The 19,450-nt window shown below is 46.3% G+C and overlaps 3 protein-coding genes across 4 annotated transcripts in view; 1 reads left to right on the top strand and 2 right to left on the bottom strand.

Annotated features, from left to right (window-relative positions):
• USP10 (ubiquitin specific peptidase 10) overlaps positions 1–4,153 on the bottom strand; it is a 34,727-nt gene extending 30,574 nt beyond the window's left edge. Inside the window, exon 1 of one of the 2 annotated variants that reach the window (XM_083752964.1) lies at positions 3,610–4,153. In XM_083752964.1, coding sequence (XP_083609090.1) covers positions 3,610–3,630 — 21 coding nt within the window. In that variant the 5' untranslated portion in view covers positions 3,631–4,153. The remainder of the gene's footprint in view (positions 1–3,609) is intronic. The other variant, XM_083752965.1, reaches the window with a different exon arrangement.
• Positions 4,154–5,797: 1,644 nt separating this feature from the next.
• On the top strand, positions 5,798–7,848 carry LOC310850582 (NF-kappa-B-activating protein-like). Its single transcript, XM_083752127.1, has one exon. The coding sequence runs from the start codon at positions 5,985–5,987 to the stop codon at positions 6,987–6,989; it is 1,005 nt and encodes a 334-aa protein (XP_083608253.1). The 5' UTR covers positions 5,798–5,984; the 3' UTR covers positions 6,990–7,848.
• Positions 7,849–10,752: 2,904 nt separating this feature from the next.
• KLHL36 (kelch like family member 36) lies at positions 10,753–18,920 on the bottom strand. Its single transcript, XM_083752126.1, has 5 exons — positions 18,801–18,920; positions 16,802–16,883; positions 14,719–15,792; positions 13,421–13,578; positions 10,753–12,279 (listed from the first exon to the last, which is right to left on the bottom strand). The coding sequence occupies exons 2-5, from the start codon at positions 16,862–16,864 to the stop codon at positions 11,724–11,726; spliced, it is 1,851 nt and encodes a 616-aa protein (XP_083608252.1). The 5' UTR covers positions 16,865–16,883; positions 18,801–18,920; the 3' UTR covers positions 10,753–11,723.
• Between the last annotated feature and the right edge of the window lie 530 nt (positions 18,921–19,450).

Here is a 19,450-nt window from a genome sequence, read left to right as displayed (position 1 = left end):
TGCCTTTCATGCCAGCCAGCCTGGAAGAAAAATGACTCTGTTACACCAGCTCTCAGACTGGTGCAGCAAGGAGGCCAGATCAGGCCATTTTGGTGTTTGCTCTAACTTCTGTCTGTCCATCCCTTGGGCGGGAGCATTTTAGTGTTACTCACTAGCTGAAGCTCATCCAAATCCCTCTACAGTGGTACCTCGGGTTACATACGCTTCAGGTTACAGACTCCGCTAACCCAGAAATAGTACCTTGGGTTAAAAACTTTGCTTCAGGATGAGAACAGAAATCGCCTGGCAGTGGCTTGGTGGCAGCGGGAAGCCCCCATTAGCTAAAGTGGTACCTCAGGTTAAGAACAGTTTCAGTTTAAGAACAGACCTCCAGAACGAATTAAGTACTTAACCCGAGGTACCACTGTATAGCATGGCAGATATGCAGTTTGGACTGCTCTATAAAGCAACTTCCTACAGGAACATAGTAAGCTACTTTATACCAACGGAAACCACTGAGGTTGTTTCCAATATTAGTTCTACCCAACCAAGAGTAAAATATTTGAAATTAATGGACATGATTAACTTAGACCCATTAAATTCAATGGGTTTGCTCTGAGTAGAACTAACCTTTGGTTCACCCATGCTCCATCTAGCGCATATTGTCAACAGTTGCTGACAGCAGCTTTCCAACATTTCAGACAGAGTATTTTCCCTGGAAAGGCCAGGGTTTGGTCTTAGGCCCTTCTGCACACAAAGCAGATGCTCTACCACTGAACTATGGCCCTTCACTGTAGAAGTTAAGCCATGCCCAAAAGACTAGCCAGAAAGAATGTATACAGACTATAGGTGTCATTTGTGTTTAGAGATGCCAATTAATAAGATCAACCATACAGGTAACACTAAAGAAACACGGTAATAGCTAGTGGATATAAAACTTATACTAAACCTGTATATATATCCCACGTCAGATAGGGACACACTACCAAAAACAGCCTTCCCGTACTGAAGCCCTCCAAATGTTTTGGAGTCCAACTCCCATCTGCCTCTGCCAATATGGCTTATGCTGGTTGGGGGTGATGGAAGCTGTAATTCAAAACATATGGAAGGCAGCAAGTTGGAGATCTGGCTAAACTGAATCATTCTAGGTGTCAGTAGCCGAACAGTACAATGGGGAACAGCACTTTATTTCAGAAGTCTTTGATGAGAACAAAAAGCTAGGGGAAAACCAAGTAGAACAGTAACATACAACCACAAAATGCCTACACTCATGTTTTACTTGTCATTTAATATATTTCTCAAGGCACTGACCAAAGATCCTCTACAAATTTATTAAAGAGCCAAAGTCAAGCATTAGATCCAAACAGCAAAGTAGTAACAGTTCCAGATCGAAACAACCAGGCATCATACATAGCAGAATTCAGATTATGATGTAGAAGATACCATGTGTCTCAGTTTGAAGACTCATATCCAATCTCTTTTCCCCCCTTAAGTATCAAGTTATATTTTCTAACTAGCCAGACAAAGATTCATTGCAATTGTACCTCAAGTTCAATATTAATATCCCCTCCAATTTTCTCTGTGAAAACAGCACTTAGTATTTGCCACTGCCTTACCCAAAACAAAGGTCTCCTAGAAAATAACTTGGGAATGGGTTTGTATTACTCCATCTACAAACCAAGACATTAGATGAATCCCAAATCTAGAAATTTGATACAAAACAAGTTATACTGGCATTTAAGTAACATTTCCTCTCTCTTGAAGAGATAACCTTGTTTCTTTGAAATCCCAGGGGTCAACATGATCCATCATATTAAGATGGTATTTTTTTATATATAGGTCAGACTACTGGGTACTCTAGGGTGTGAGTCACCTTCATCCATAGTCTGTGACATAGCTGCTTTGTGCAAGTCATACAAATTCATTTTATTAAAACAATGTCCTTGTCCTTCAGTGTCCAGCATAGTGTGTCCAGATCCTCCACTTTACTTTAGTGAAGCTGACTGCAGATTGTTTTGCAGTCTTGTAATGTTTTCAGGAAGGCCTGAAGGTGGAAAATCCTGCCTCAACACAAGTTTTTTCCAATTACATGACCTTTAGATGCAAGTTCTATGAGCAAAAGAAATCTTCCCAGTTACCTGTGTGTCCTATGTAGACCCCATGTATTCACCTACTACCAGAGTGCAACAAACAAATATAAAACTACTGGCAATTAGCACCTGTCCAGTACTTTTAACTCTCTTGCATGTCTGACAGTCTGTGAGCAAGGACTAAAACTTCCAAGTTAAGCACGTGAGAACTAAAGAGTGAATGAATGGATGCAAGTCCGTGGGCACTTTTTTTCCCAATTCCCTCCCATCCTCTACAAAAAGCAATGCCTACTTTCGGTGTTTCCCTACCTTCTGCACTTGTTGCCTCCATCACTGGCAAAATTTCATTTCTTACCTCCAAAGTTTATCTACCCACCCACTTAAAAAAGGTATAAAGACTGAGGTTACAACCCATGCACACTAATCTAGGACCAAAGTCCTATTATGAATGTAGTATAATTCACTTCCTAATAATAATAATAAGCCTGCTCAGGGATCAAGCTGGAATCAGCCCCAGCTAGCATGGCCAGTTATCAGGGAGATAGGAGTTATAGTCCAACAACATTAGCAGTAAAACTCTTCTATACCTGAAACCAGGGAAACTTACTCCAGAACAACAAAAAAAGTAAAGGGTGCCTGGCTGAAAAGCTGCAACAATCCTATGCACTCTAAGAGGCTTACTCTTGAATAAACCTCTACCTATAAACTTTACCTATAGGTAAATCTCTATGGCTGAACCTAGGGAGACTTGCTCCCTCAAAGCACGCTGTTGGGTTTCCTACCAGCGCACTCTTACCCAGGAGCAAAGTCTCATGACTGAATATTGGCCAGTTTCCCTAACCTGCTCAGAGAATCAAGCTGCAAAGCTGAAACAGCACAACCCCTCCTCCCGCTTTAAACTGCGAGTTAAAACAAAACAAAATGGAAAGTCCTACCAATGGGTTTTATTCTCCGAATAAAGCCGCTCAAGCAAATTCATCCTTACTAATGTATCGATGAAACCCCCCTACCCATGTGTGCTTGAAACTCGGGAGGGGGTATAAAATCCCGCATGCACAATATTTTAGGCGTGCTCTTCCATTAAAGTCAATAGAGAGATCTCTCCCCCCCCCCCCACACACACCCGCAATTTCTTCTTTCCTGCTCAATTCCAAGTAAAGTGTGCAATGGGATGGCTGCCTTTAAACCCATTGCCTGGCTGTGCTCCTCCGCGAGCACGCGCGCGCCCCACCACCAGCAGCAGCCCCTCCTTTTCATCATGCACAGAGAGAAGAGAGAGGCGCCCCGTGGCTTAGCGGGGAGAAAGCCCTCCCGCCACAACCCGCTCGCTCGCCATGACACACACACATACGACGCGATGAGCCTGCAGAAATCGGCCGGGTAGGCCCAGCCCTTGCCAAGCCAGGCACACACGCAGCGTGCTCCTGCCCCGAGGAGGAGGAGGCGAGGCCTGGCCGGGCCACAGCGCGGAGGGGAAACCCTTCAGTCAGGGAAAGGGAATAAAAGGTGGCGGCCTCCGGGCTCGGCTTGAGGCGTTTACCTGCGCGCCGTGGACGGCCATGGCGCCCCCGTCCCCGCTCGGCGGGGGAGGCGGCGGCAGCAGCGAGCTCAGCGTCTCCCTCAACGCCTCACGCTGCTGGCCCCGCCGCCGCCATCTTCTCTCTTCGCGCACACACACCACACAGGAGAGGGCGGGCAGCGCGAGGCGGGGCGGGTAGCTGCGCCTGCGCAAAGGCGCGAGCGCAGCTAGTTATCCTGGCTCACGCCGCGCGCTCCGGTGTCTGTCCCAGTCGCGCGCGTGTGCGCGCGCGCGCCCTGACAAAAAAGGTCTCTTGTCGAGGATCTCGCGTTCCTTCCCCTCGCGCGCGTGCGTACTCGGGGATTGCCCGAGATTGACAGAAGGGAGGGAGGGAGGCGAGAGGCGGACACGTTTTTGCGCGCGCGCAGCTGCTTCGCCAAGCGACCGCGAGAGAACGAAGCGGGGGTTGGAAGAAAGAAAAAAAAAGCAAGGCGGAGGCTAACGAGAGACTGGTGATACATTACGCATGCGCAGCTCTTCCCTACTATTGCGCTGGGATAAAGGCAAATCAATGTGAGGGAAAAGGCGGGGCGGGGGTGAGGAGGGTTCTGCGCATGCGGCCCTCAAGGCGGGGAAGGGAAAGAATAAAAGTGCATTTTGCGCGTGCGTAGTTCGACCGCCAAGCTCGAGAGCGCGCATTGGGCTTGCTGTATCAAGAGATGAATGAATATTCCGCGGGTGCGCAGCACTGTCAAGGGGCGGGATTGGGCGGTTCCGTTTGGTGCGCATGAGCAAAGAAATGCTGAAACGCTTGTGCTGCGCAGGCGCTGTGTTAGGATTCTTTCAACATAGTAGGCGGAATGTGAATGAATGAGCAGGAAAGCAACACTGACAGTTGTGGATGGTGCTTTTTCTTGTTCTTATCTTGCAATTATATCTTCGGTTATAATAATATATATACACACAACCGAAACAAAATTAATCCAACAGGTGCAGCAAGCGGCAGATTTATGGATCCTAGTTCTATAAATGGGCAATGCGTTTGAAGGAAATTGGTTTGTCATGGGGCGCGGTGGTCACATATATTGCAATTCCTCAAAAAAATTGCTGTAAAAGCAACCATTGTTCTATTGATTCTGTGCTGCAAGCAGGCTACTGCAGCAACCAGTGTGGGTGAAGGAAACCTGGGTTCAAATTCCCACTTGCCATGAAACATACTGGTTGATCTTGAGCCACCTACCCTTTCACAGGGTTGTTAAAATGAGAGGGAGAATCACACACTAGGCTTCTCAGAGGAAGAGTCGCATAAAATTCAAACTGTAATACAATAGAATACAATGTAAGTAATAAAAGCAATGGATATATAATTAAAAAGCAACATGAATCTTTTACTGCAATGGATGTGCCATCTCCCATCTTTGGCCTCAAACCCAGATACCCAGCGGCACTGCAGACCACATGAATTGATGTTCACACACCACAATTGGGGAACCCCTGCACTACTAGGTAAAACCTCCCAAAAAGTCTTCAAGGGAAGCACCACAGGGTGTATTTAACAGTAGTCAAACCTGCAGTTTATAAAGCACAGATCAATATTTCAAGTTCTAAAGAAGGGTGCAACCTACACAAGAAACAGTACTGGTTGAAAGCGCTCTTAACCACTGTGGCATCCTGCCAAATGAAAACTCCCAGGCTACCTGTTCAGTTGGGGAAACTGAAACTTCATTGATCAGAGGCAAATATCAAGGCAGTCCAGATGTCTGCATGTTTACATTATTATTACAGTTTTTTGTGTTTACTGCACCAAACACAACGTCCCATTCCCAGGGGTCCTGGGGGGCAGAGTTATTACCAGTCAAATCCTTGCATGGGTGGGGAGAGAAGTTAGGGGAGGGAAACCCATTTATTTTAAGTTATATATTTTGTTCCAGGTGAAAAACATTAAATGCCTGTTAGAAAGCGAGTGTGGTACAGGGTGCCTAAATTGAAAGGTGATCTACTTAACCATATCATGTGCTCCAGCTACAAAGGATTCGGAAAGAAAACAGGGGCTAGACCTCCCCAGAATGGTGCAATTAGCAACAGAGACAGCCTGGCTGGCTTTATTAAAGGGAACTCCCCAAAAACAACTTTAGTGAGAAATGTGTTAAAAACACTATAATTTGTGGGAGGGGCCAAGCTGTGTTGCAATGGATTGTTCGTACCCTCGGTGGAGCACATCTGTGGATTCCTCCCTTTTTATGGAGGGCTAGGGAGAAGAGAAGGCGAAAAGGGGGGGCCCTCCCCCTCCCCCCTCCCTAGGAAAGGCTCCTTCTCCATTAATAAAGGTGTGCAAACGGCAATCCGGAGGCGCCGCTTCCGCCCCTCGACGCAGCGGAGGCACTTCCGCCCAGGCCATGGCGCCCGTGTCCCGCTCGCGGAGCCCAGTGGAGACGCCGCCCTCGCGGCGGGAGCGGAGCGGCAGCTCGACCAGCCCGTCCCCGCCCAGGTCCAGCCGCTGCAAGAGTTCCCGCGCCCGGTCCCACGATCGCGGCAGCAGCGGCGGGTTTCGTCAGCGCCCCGGGCCCCCTCGCCCCTTCGGGCCCCGGCCGGGCTCCGAGCACTACGGCAAGGAGCAGGAAGAGTTGCTGAGGCAGAGGCGACTAAACGAGAGAGAGAGAATAGGTGAGCTTGGAGCACCTGAAGTTTGGGGGGTCTCGCCCAAAGTTCCCGATCGGGACTCTGATGAGCACACCCCTGCAGAAGAAGAGGGGGGCGCATCTAAAAAGAGCAGCTCCTCTGGTTCCAGCTCAGAAGAGGAGCAGAGGAAGAAAAAGAAGAGGAAGAAGAGAAAGGCTGCTTCACGTGAGGAGGGAGGGAAGAAAGTCAAGAAGAGGAAAAAGAAGCATAGGAAAAAGAAGTCCAAGAAAAGAAAGAGTAAGAAAAGCAGGGAGTTGAGCAACAGCGAAGACTCCGATGGTGACCAACAGCAAGAGGGGGATCTCTGGACTGAGAGAGTAAGAAATGCAGATGGAGAAGGTTTCATAGGACCAGAAGCTCCCATTACCCATGCCTCTCAAGAGGACCGACCCTTGAACTATGGGCACGCTTTACTCCCTGGCGAAGGCGCTGCCATGGCCGAGTATGTAAAAGCTGGGAAACGCATCCCTAGGAGAGGTGAGATTGGCCTAACCAGCGAAGAGATTGCGTCATTTGAGAAGTCTGGCTACGTGATGAGCGGCAGCAGGCACCGGAGAATGGAAGCTGTGCGCCTACGGAAGGAGAACCAGATCTACAGTGCGGATGAAAAGAGGGCCCTGGCGTCTTTCAACCAGGAGGAGAGGCGGAAGAGGGAGAACAAAATTCTGGCAGGCTTCCGAGAGATGGTCTACAGGAAAACCCAGGGCAAAGATGACAAATGAACTGGATGTTTCTTCTTGTGTATATTGACAAGCGGCACCTGTTAACAGCGATCTGCAAAGGGGTGTCCAGCGTCGCAGCCCGACTTGCAGGGCATACTCCAGGTTGAACTTTAGAAAATGGTTTGTGTGTATCAAATAAGAACATTGACAGGTGTATGTGGACAGCCCGGTTTCGTCAATTTGCTGCATGGTGTTGCCAGCAGCAGAAGGACAATGGTCTAAATGAAACAAGGCATGCTCTCTTGCAAACCTTCCCAAAATATTGCTAGGGATCCAATATATTGTGCCAGTTGGTGACTTCAAGAAACACTTTGAGCAGCAAACCAAGACGTATGCAACTGAAACTTGGTTTTGTTTAAAATCATTTGCTAAGAGAATGTTGGGTTTGAGCCGCAGAGAGTGTGGATCAAAGAGATCTTCCTCTCACTGCTACCTCCTGAAAATTCAAACACCTGCCCACCTAATTTCAGTTCCTACGGAAAACACTAAATATACTTGTAATTTTTGGCAGAAGTTAGGCCAGCTCCAGCTTCTTTTTCACCAGTAGGTGCACCTTGTAAACATTCCCGTTTTTCTGTTATGCTCACAAAACATAGACCTTTGGTCTGATCTGGCAGGCCTCTTCTGATGCAGTGCTGACATGCATGTTGTCTTCAAAGGGCAATGAATTCAAAATTTATGACTACATGGTATAACCACTTCTTCTTTGGAAATGGTTTGTGAAGTTGGTTCACAAACTTGTAGAATTAAAACATGCCCAAATGGAAATCGGAGTCAGCCCATGTTTAGTGTTTATACTAGAAAAAGGTTTATAAATGTATTCAGCTCCAGCTATATTAAACTCATTCTAGTACATGAATTAGTTATCAGATATTTCTCTCCTACAGATAACTTGGTATGTATTTTAATGACAGAATTCCTTATTTTTTATTTTTAAAACAAAGCTTTTTCATTGGGTGAACACATCTTTAGAGAATCAGAAGCACTAAGTTATGCTTTGTATTTATTTTCAGTCGCTCCAAGTAGCCCTTCCAGGTCTGAGAAACAGGAATAAATCCCTTAACTCGGGAATGGAAACCTGGCAACCTCCAGATGTTCAGACTACAACTCCCTTCCTGACCACTGGCCACACTGATGGGATCCCACAGCATATGGAGCAAGGGGGGAGGGGCAACTGGATCTACCCAACAGGCCTGATAGTTATCTGCTACGCCCACCCTGCAGGCCAAATTTCACAGGTGGGTAGGGCTGCATACCTATAAATCACCTGGTGTCAGGCAATACTTTTTTGCCCCCATGGTTGAAAGCAAACTGCAGGCAAATGCATAGCCTGCAAGTGCCTTTTAAAGCACTCCATCAGACCTGATGGATCATCAGGGCTCATGGAGGACTTTGCACAGGGCTTTGCAGACCTCCTCAATCAGGTGCCTGCAAACCTCTTTCAGCTGAGCCAGGTTGGTGTGGTTTGACTAAAATGGCCTTCCGAGCCCATTGAAGATGCATCACAGCTCCAGTTATGTCTGCAGGTCAAAAATAACTTACCCCTGATCTAAATAGTCTTGGTTCTTCATCCTTTCCTTGACAAGTAAATACTTCAGCCATTCAATTTATTGTTCAGCAGCCATGGAAAAACCCTACCCATCTTGATTCCCAACCTGGGGTGAAGTACTCATGTTGATCTATATAGGTACAGGAATCAGCTGTTAGCACATCACCCAAATTTGGCAGTGATTAAAACCATATCCTGTGCATGTCATGGACAGGTCTTTGAATCATGCCCAATGACCATCATACATTACAGTGGTACCTCGGGTTAAGTACTTAATTCATTCTGGAAGTCTGTACTTAACCTGAAATTGTTCTTAACCTGAAGACCACTTTAGCTAATGGGGCCTCCTGCTGCTGCCACGCTGCTGGAGCACGATTTCGGTTCTCATCCTGAAGCAAAGTTCTTAACCTGAAGCACTATTTCTGGGTTAGTGGAGTCTGTAACCTGAAGCGTATGTAACCTGAAGCGTATGTAACCCGAGGTACCAGTGTACTGGTGATGACAAAGATATCACACAACTCTAGGGGCTGGTTGAATTTGGATGTAGAGTTAAGTAGTTCTCTGGTTGCAAAGTCCTCCTTAAAGGAGCGGGAAAATGACATCTGACAATGAAGAGAAAACAAGTTTGGCTTCAGATTTGTTTCTTGCTACAACTCCCACAGAAGCTCCTTCTGACTGGTTCCCCAAGGCTCCATCACTCCAATCACAGTTGTTTCCATGCTTCTCATTTCCATCAGTACCTGGAATGCCAATCTTGGTTCCCATATTGGATTAAAAAAATAATTAAGCAGCTGTAACTGAGTTATGTGCATAAACCATCAGGGATGGGGAGAGCTCCGGGGTTGAGAATGTGACTAGCCCCATTAGCAGATTGAGTTATACAGATTTACATATGGCAGAGGCTATTGCAAAAGGAGGCAAAATCTGGCAATACTTTAGGGCAGGGACGTCCAACTCCCAATAGACTCCGATCTACTCACAGTATAAAAAAAACTGGCAGTGATCTACACATTGTTGTAAAAAGACTGGAAGTGATCTACCCAAAGTTGTGGAGCCAAAGTTGTTGTTGTTGTATTTTTGCTTTTTTGTAACGAGATCACTGAGGGGCCGGAGAGATCAACCAGGATCTACCAGGAATACCCCAGAATCTACCAGTAGATCATTATCTACCTGTTAAGACATGCCTGCTTTAGGGTACAGACATATTTGACTCTGGGTGGGCTCAAAAAAATGGATGGAGAAAAGGTTTTCTCCCTCTGTCCTAACACTAGAACTCATAGGGATCCAATGTTGAGAGATTCAGGACAGATAAAAGGAAGTACATAGTTAAACTATGGAACTCACTGCCACAGGAGACAGTGATGGCCACCAACCTATACAACTTTAGAAGTGGAATGAACAAATTTATGGAAGGCAAGGCTACTGAAGGCTGCTAGCTGTGATGGCTCTGCTCTGCCTCAATGGTTGTAGGCAATAATGTTTCTGAATACCAGTTGCTGGAAGCTGCATGAGGGGACAATGCTCTTGTGCTAGGGTCCCGCTTGCACGTTTTCTACAGGCATCTGGTTGGCCACTATGAGAACAGGATGCTGGACTAGAAGGACTGTTGACCTGATCCAGCAGTCTCTGCATATGCTCTTATGTAATTAGGACTTGTGAAAGTACTGTTACTTAGAAAGGTATTTGATAGCGCATTTGCCTTTCAGTTAGGCTGGGAAACTGGTCTTGTTTTAGAAGAATGGTAGTCACCGGTGGCGCTGTGAGTTAAACCACAGAGCCTAGGACTTGCCAATCAGAAGGTCGGCGGTTCAAATCAACGCGACGGGGTGAGCTCCCGTTACTCAGTCCCTGCTCCTGCCAACCTAGCAGTTCGAAAGCACGTCAAAGTGCAAGTAGATACCTTACCTCCAGCGGGAAGGTAAATGGTGTTTCCATGCGCTGCTCTGGTTCGCCAGAAGCGGCTTAGTCATGCTGGCCACATGACCTGGAAGATGTACGCCGGCTCCCTTGGCCAATAAAGCGAGATGACGCCGCAACCCCAGAGTCGGCCACGACTAGGCCTAGTGGTCAGGGATCCCTTTACCTTTAGCCACCCGACAATGCAAAGGTGTGTCAATGCTTTTTCCAAGGCATGTTTTCACAGCAAAGTTATCCACACCGCCTGGGAAAGCCCCAATGTGACAAACTCCAAAACAGAAATGACAGGACTATAAATATGCATCGGAAGCTTTAAGAGTAATTAACACACCAGGTGACAAGTTACAGGCTAGGTATTAGCAAAAACGTGTCTCATTTAAAAAATGATACAAAAGGTTTCAAAAACTCTTAGAAAACAAACTTTCATTGTCTGGAGTAAGAATGGGGAATCTTTCCCACCATGTCATTGAGACTCCATCCAAATGGCAGCATTTAAGTTCTTATAAAATGATACAGTAGTACATTTGTATAAAATAAACATACTGGCCCGATGGGCACAGATGGACCATTCAAGCCAAAGACAAGTGACAAGGGCCTCAATGCAGCAGGAGACAAAAGCAATGTTTCCATGTTTCAGGTAACCGACCCAGTTGCTGGAATATACCAGTTACTTACTCCAGAACAATGTCCAATTCAAGCTTGGGAGACTTTAACAAATGCAGCTTTTAATACTCGGCACACCTGAATTTTTAAACACAAGTAACCCTCACTTCGCTCTCACTTCAATGCTTTCCTCACACTTCTGTCTGAATAGGGAACACACATATTGCCCACAATTAAAGGCATACCTCCCAACTTGTAGCTACACTGGATGAGTGAGAATTGAAGGACAACTCTTTGAATTACTGTTCTAGTTTCTTTTAGGACAACCTGCTTTTCTCTCAACTCCTGTCTCCTTCCTTTGATTTCTAAACAGATGTTCCCAACCACCATTTTTTACGTACATTTTACCATTTCTTCTAATGGATTTTGTTCAATAATGACATGACAGTCCCAAGAACAATATGGCATTAACATTCAACTGCCTTTCCTGGAGCCATGAAGATATTTCATCATCAGAAATCACCCAGTCCAACTGACAAGGGGGTGGAAGGAACCCTTTGTTGTAGTTTTATGGAAGTTTCCAAAGCCGTTTACAATGCTATATAAAATATGATTAGAGGTTTGGTACACATTCTTTCTCCCTGGCTGAACTGCCCCAAAGTTTGTCATCTCCCTTGATTCTGATGCCGTTTCATTTTTGGCCTTTTCTTTTTATCTTCTGATCTTGGTTTTAATGCGCACACACAAGCAGAAACCCCAGCAATTGCTTTTGGAAGATCAGTTTCTTTTTGCCACTTGTTCTTCTCTTTGTTGTACACCTGGACAGTTCTGGAGAAGACAGTGTCCTCCCAGCTATAGCCACCAAGGATGTAGATCTTGCCTTCCCACATGGCCACTCCAGATTCACTGTTGGCTTGCAGCAAGGGGGCCACTCTGGTCCACTGATTGCACTGTGGACTGTAAGACTCCACAGCCAAAATGTCAAAGCGGGTCATCGTTTCAAGGTAATCGTCACTGCCACCAATGGAGTAAATGTCATCCTCCAAGGTGCACATGCTGTGCCAGCCGCGGGCGGTGATCATCGGCCTCTTCTCTTCCCACACGTCGGTGCGATAATCGTAGCAGAGCAGATTTTTGCGATAGGGACCGATTTGGTAATCGTGGCCTCCTGATATATAAACCAAATCATTGTGGGCTGCGCCAGCATGGCCATAAGTAAACCTAGGACAGAAAGAAAGGGGAAGGGGGAAAGATATAATCAGTTGTGGGGTTCCCTTCAAGGTACAGAAGGAAACCCTTTCAAACAAGATGAATATTTTAGAAATCCCACTAAACTTTGAAGTACCGTTATCATAATAGTAATAGTGGTGGTAGAGGTCATAATAACAGCCTACAGGATACAACACTAATGGTGTTCTGGTCCTGAATAGGGGCCTGCACAATGCAGAAAGGCAGGACATTTGCTTCCAGCACCAAGGAGAGCTCCTAGTGACCCACTTTCTCCTATGAAGGCTGGAGGTGAAGTGAAGTCTTTTCAACTTCAGCATCCCATGCTCCTAGGCTCCTGGCTCTCAGCACCAAGTAGAGCTCCTAGTGAGCAACTTGCCCTTTAGAGGGGCTGGAGGTGACCTGAGGCTTTCTGAGCCTCTGCCTACTGTCCACAACCCCTATGCAATGCCCCCTTTGTTTGAGGAAATACAGACAAAACACTCTGCTTCCCCTGTGTGCCACATGCTATGGACCTGATTCAGTGTCCCGATCTCTGCTGGATTCCACTATCATGACTCCTGGTTACTGCTGAGTTCTGCAAGCCAAGAGATCAAATTCCACTTTGCCCCTGGGCAGTCTGAGGATCCTCACAGCTTTTCCTTTGAATTGCCACCACAAAGAGTAAGAGGCAACAAGCAAACTACTTAATTTTAAAACTTTCCCCAGGAAACTCACATTGTTCTTTTTGCAACATAAAACAGCCTTCCCGAACCTGGTACCTTGTTGGACTCCCAACTTCCACCAGCCCCAGCCAACATGACCAGCGGCCAGTGAGGATGGCAGTTATACTCCAAAAACATACAGAGGGTGCTGGATTGAGTGAAAGCCAAAATAAAACAAGGGTGGGGGATAATCTTCAGCCTGAGACCCCATTCCCTTCTGCAAAGCCTTCCAGGGCTCACCTGCCACTAGCGGCCATGGCAAGAGGTGAAACACACAGACACTATACACATACTTGACAACTGCAAAGCAGGGTCATGGCTTGGGGAGGATTGATAAAAGAGGCTTGGAGGGCCAGATCTGGCCCCCAGACCTGAGGTTCACATATACACCCCCATGTGAATGATTGTCTCCAGATCCTGATCCAGGTTACCTTGGCAAGCCTGCTACATAGGTCCATGTATCTTTCTCCGGGCTGTAGATCTCAACAGATGAAAGTGCTCCATTTTCGTTCCTTCCACCAACAGCCACTAGCATGCCCTTGATGGCAGCCAGATAGAAGTCTACACGACGCTGCCTCATGGAAGCAAGCTGTGAAAGAAAAGGAAGCCCCACAACATACCTGAATAGTCATATACACACACACACACACACGTATGTATGTATCATTTTTTAATTTATGATTTTCAGTTATATTCATTTCAATAGTTTTACAGTCATTTTAACATTCCAATACTTGACTTCCTTCCTCCTCTTTCAGAGATTCCTTAAATTTATTTTTATCATTTCCTGCATATTCTAAATTAACTTATATTTTTGATGGCCAGACAATAGTCTAGAAAACAGATTGGTTCACAACAATGCAAGATAAAGGAGTTGGTCATGTCTAGATTAGGCTATTCTAACCATATCAGAAGAAAGATATCTTCAGGAAGCCTGATTAATTCAATAACAGATGTATCCATTTACAGAGAGGCACCCAAACCCCATCCTCACTCGAACGTCTCTCTTGATGAGAACAGGAAATCAAGGAGTTAGTAAAATAGAATTGACTTGCTACAGGGGAGAGACTTTTGGAACAATCGAGGAGGAAGAATTTGACACTTGTATTTAAAAATTTTTAAAAAGCTTTGATTAATTTATTCAGAATTTTGTACTGAAAAACTCTAGAAAGAAGCTATTTTAATTTAATATACAATGTAAGTTTTGCTTCATTTTGAAATATATATTTTTTATTTCATGGTTTAGTATTTTGAATTAACTAGGAGGGGGAACACAATCTTTTCAGTACTCAGGGCATCCCAAACTCTTCGAGTTACTTACTTCCTATAATAAACTGCTTTGTTATTTTCTTATGCCACAAACATCTCTGTGCATGTGCTTGCAACAAGTAAAATCTACCTCTATCCAAACTCACAAGCCTATCAAAGCTCCAACACCACCCCTCGCCCCAATTTCTGACCTTTCTTAGAGAACAGTGCCTCATTTTCTCAGACTTCTACGCACCACCATGAACGCTAAGAAACTGCTCCCCCCGCCTCCATTGAATCTGGAGGGGCATGATATATTGCAATATGGAAACCAGATTCCGCAGTTCACAGCATAAGCATTGCTGCACAGATGGCTGCACTCCTTGGATTTCATGTTTTAAGAAGAGAAGTATTTTACCTTCTGCTAAAAGGATAAAATTTTACAAGAACATATATGTGCCCATTGCAGCTGAAGCCTCACCTTTATCCAGTGGTTACACCGAGGGTCATACCTATATAGAAGATTGGAGGCGGCATCCCCACCATTATCACGTGAAAAGCTTCCTCCGGCAATGAAGATGAACCCTCCGAGCACTGCAACACAGTGGTGGCTCCGTGGAGCAGGGAGCGGTGTTTCCCTCACCCACTGCCCCGTTCTGGTGTCCAGGAAGCAGGTGTCGTCACTCAGCTCCAAGCAATTTTCCGACACCTCCCCGCCGACGAAGAGGAGCTTTTCTTCACTCGTGCGGAGAGCGGTCCGCTTGTTCTGAAGGACCGGCTGAGCCACGACATTGTTGTGGTAGTGGACCGCCTCTTCGACGAAGGTCTCACAGTTGGTTTCTTTTGAGAGGAGGGAGCAGACGGCCGGCTTGACGCGGTGCAGCAGGTCACTCTTTGGTATCAAGGGGAAATGGATGTTTTCCAAGACGGAGTAGGCCTCCCTCTCCCTCTCTGGGGACTGCGTCAGCCACTGCAACGCGGCCTGCAGCAAGTCGTGCTCACATTCCTGCTGGACGTCGTCACTGCCCAGGTACTGGCACAACTTCTGGATGGAAATGTTCTGCAGGAAGTGTGGCGTGAAAGACAGCGTACCAAAGTTCCTCAAGATGAAGGAATCAATGTACAAGTCCAGGCGCCTGAGGTTGTAGAGAGAGGCCAGCTCCTGCAGGTACAAGTAGTTCTCCTCGTTGACCTCGTTCTCCAGGTACTCGCAACAGAAGTCAACCACCTTCCAGATCTGCAGCAGGTGGGCAGTTTCCAAAATGTAATCAATGTTGCCACCATCGAGGGAGAGCTCGCTCCCATACAGGAAGTCCACGATGGCTTTGAGGCCAACATAGGATGCTCCAAAGAGCTCCACCTCTTTCTGGTAGGCTTCCCGCATCCCAATGGTGAACATTGAGTTGAAATAGTCACTGCAGACCGCTAAAATGTTCCGATGGGCGGGGACCCTCTGCTCATCCGCAACCAGAACGACATCACAGAAGAGACCACGTTGCCTCTGTTCGTTCAAGCTCTGAAGAACTAGGTTGGAGTGGTCAGCCCATTTGTATACCTGAAAGGAAGAGAATGGGTGTCAAATTGCTATTCAATTGAGGGGTGATAAATCTATTCATTTATCTGGCAGAGGGCCACGCTCCCTCGGAGGTAATCTTTTGGGAGCAACATGGCAGCACAGGGAGTGGTTCCAGAGCCACCTCACACTCTCTCTGTTTATCTCTTAAGAAGACCACTACCCTTCCATCTCTTTCTTACGGGAGAATCAAGAGGGAGGGAGGAGAGAAAGCAAATATAGTATGGAGTTATCTTAGGAGAGAGAAAATGCTGGGTAGTGATGATCTTAACTGGCCGCCACCTTCCTGGTATATGCCTGGAATTAGGCAGGGGGTCACACAAAGCCCTGCAGTCACAGGTTGGCCGTTTGCCCCTCTCCTGGGCAGTTCAGGAGAGCCACATCTCAGAGTGGTTGCTATGCATGCAGAAAGTCCCTGGATCAATACCCAGCTTCTCCAGGTAGAACTGGGAGAAAACTCTGTACATGGACCAATGGTTTGACCAATATGGCAGCTTCCTATGTCTCTTGGGAAGGGTCTTAGTTCATAAGGGGAGCACCTGCTTTCCAGGCAGAATGTCCCTGGCATCTCCAAGTAGGGCTGGGAGAGGACCCTGTCTAAAACCCTGGAGAGCTGCTGACAGCCAGTAATAACAGCAGTAAGCCAGATGGATGAATGGTCTGACTCAATATATAGCAGCTTCCTAAGAGACACTGGTCTCCTCATTGGACAACGGCACTATGAACTAGGGTTAGACATTTATGGAACAAAGCAACTTCTAAAAGCAACCATCCCTGTTTCTTTTTCTTGGGCAAGAGATCTGCGAATAAATCAGCACATGTGGAAAACAGGATAGGTTCTTTTCATATATTATTTCAAAACTACTACATTCCACATGTAAAATGGGCGTTAATTCTGGGGTATTATACAGAGAAATGCAAGTCTCCCATATCCGTGGGAGAAGTTCCAGGCTGCCAACGTAACAAGCAATACGTGCAAAAAGTCACAGACCTTTGAGGATTCGCTTATCTTGTGTGGGCGAGAAATCCTTGCTTGTCTTGTTCCTTCCATCATTGTGCAGCTTCTTGCAATCCTATGAGTGTGGAAAATATACAACAAATTAACAACCCAGTCACCTTTGAAAGAGACAGCAATATGAACTCTAATTACAGGGGCCTAGAATACAGTCAATGAGTTCAAGTTTTAACTTTAGTCAATTGCTTAGATCAGGAATTGGGAAACCCTTTTTGGGGCTGAGGGCCACACGGAATTCCAATAGTGGGTGGGACCCAACTGAAAAGTGGGTGGGGCCCTACCCAGGAGCAAGCCCCACTGAGTTCAAGGGGATGTGGGTATAAAATTAAAACCTCCATTGAATAAAGAAACACTTTTTAATCAGATAAAAATTTACCTCCAATGTTGTTTTTTAAACAGATAATATTGTTTAAAACTGCAGGCTGCAAATGCCATCTTAAAAAGGCATCCTCTTCAGTGCAATAAAGAAGTGAAAATGAAATTGTTTTGAAGGATATGAAAAGTTTTGCAAGCTTAGGACAACAGCTTAATCAGTTTATATTGCAATGCTGTGGTCCTTTGCTATGCAGCAGGTAGTCTCCTACACATAGGATTGTACCAAAAGTCTCATAGGTTTCATTGACAGGTTAGGCATAATCAGGAGGCTCCCAAAAGGTTTCCCCATCATAAAGTTAGAAAGAACGACAAAGGTCAACTAGGCCATCCATTTGCTGATGCAAGAAATCTGCTGCTATAGCATCTGCAATAGGCAGCAATCCAGCTTCTGCTTAAAATCCTTTAACCAAGGACAGTCCACCACCTTCCAATGCAGCCATTATTTCGCAGGCAATTCATTTCCCCCCTTGCAGAATATTTCAACTGCCAGAGAGGAGGGTGCATTCAACTAAGGTAAGACACCATTCCTTGGAATCTTGGCACAGCCTTTCCACTAGCACAGAGTGGTACCTATTTATCTCCTTGCACTTTTTGGCGTGCTTTCAAACTGCTAGGTTGGCAGGAACAGGGACTGAGCAACGGGAGCTCACCCTGTCACGGGGATTCGAACCGCCGACCTTCCATCGGCAAGTGCTAGGCTCAGTGGTTCAGACTACAGTGCCATCCGCGTCCCTCTACACATATACAGGACTGCACTATTAACAAGCAAGCCCAGTTCTATGTGATTTCCTTCTAGGTAACTGCATATAGGACTGAAGCCTATTTTGGATTGCCCTTAGAGGCATAAAAAGAAGATTTGAAACCAAAACATGTAAAAGAAAATGTCCTTAACAAATATTTCAGCATTCTAGGCAGTTAAGGATGACATTTTCACTTAACTAATGTGTTAGTTTGCTTTTAGGTTATGAAATTAACAGTGCAGTCCCAGACCTGTTTACTTGGGACTAAGTTCCTCTGATATCAATAGGGGTTACTCTCATAATGTAAATGGGCACAGTTAACAAAGTTGATTAATCTGACCCTTTCAGAAAAGGGGGAGGGAATAGTGGGTTCTCCTAGCTTGTCCTAAACCTGAGCCTGTTCTGCAAAGCCAAAGGAAAATAGGGAAAGGAAGTTGGTGAAAGAGGCAGAAAGGGGAATTCAAATTCAGCAACTCCAATGCATAAAGAAGTGCGCGGGGGGGGGGGGGAATAACCCAGTAAGCATGTGGGTGGGGAAAAACAAAACATCAATCTTAAAAGTGCCCAGGAAGGGAATGCAACACGCATATCCTGCCCAGAAAACAGCCAATGGGAATCGGCCTTCACACATACATATATACACACACACATTTTCCACCACGCTTCCAAAGCTCTGTCGTCACCCCAAATCTGCCCAACCACGCTGAGAGTCAATTAACATCACGGGGTAGGGGGAGGCAGCCGATGGTGAGGCGGGTTTGCTGCTGGGCTCAGGGGCTCGAGGCAGCGGGAGTTTTCCATCATGCTTCGCCCCGAGCATCTCCCCAAGGAGGCGCCGAGGGCCCTGCTGTTGCTCTTACCGCAGGGCTCAGGAGCGCTGCTGCTCTCGTAGCCGCAGAAAAGGCTACATTGCTCGCCTCTTCCTCTCGCAGCCATGTCTCCCTTTCTCTATCTTTTAAATCATCCAGGAACTGTGGCCCAGATTGAAAGGGGAGCGCGCCAATGAGAGAGAGAGAGAGGAACGAGGAGGTTGGCAGATAGGGTGGGGCTAGCTCGGGCTTGCGCCTCTCCGCCAAATCGGGCGCGAGCAAAGCGCGGAGCGAAAGCAAAGCTGATCTCGCTGCTGCAGCAAAGAGGTCAGGTCTCCCTCGGGCATTGAAATTCCGCTCAGGCTGCAGCAGCAAGCGGAAGGCGCCTCTTTCCTTTGCCTGGGTAGAGGCAAGAGAGCGTCTGTTTGCAGCCAAGGAAGAGCTTTTGCACTGTTTTTTTTAACAACAACAACAACTAATAATAATAATAATAATAATAATAATAATAATAATAATAATAATAATAAAGCAGTCCTGTGGCATGCTCTTCCAAGATAGATTGGCAGGCGCCTTCTGTTTTCACCTCCAAATGCTCGCTGAAAACTTTCCCATGCCGCCAAGATTATTATTATATTAGAATCATAGAATTAGAGAGTTGGAAGTGACCAAGAGAGTCATCTAGTCCAACCCCCTTTTGGGGC

Source organism: Podarcis gaigeae (genome assembly GCF_964106915.1).
Source record: "Podarcis gaigeae genome assembly, chromosome: 8".
NCBI lineage: Eukaryota > Metazoa > Chordata > Lepidosauria > Squamata > Lacertidae > Podarcis > Podarcis gaigeae.
Note: the sequence above shows the minus strand (reverse complement) of the source record. Positions and strands in the feature narration are given on the sequence as shown.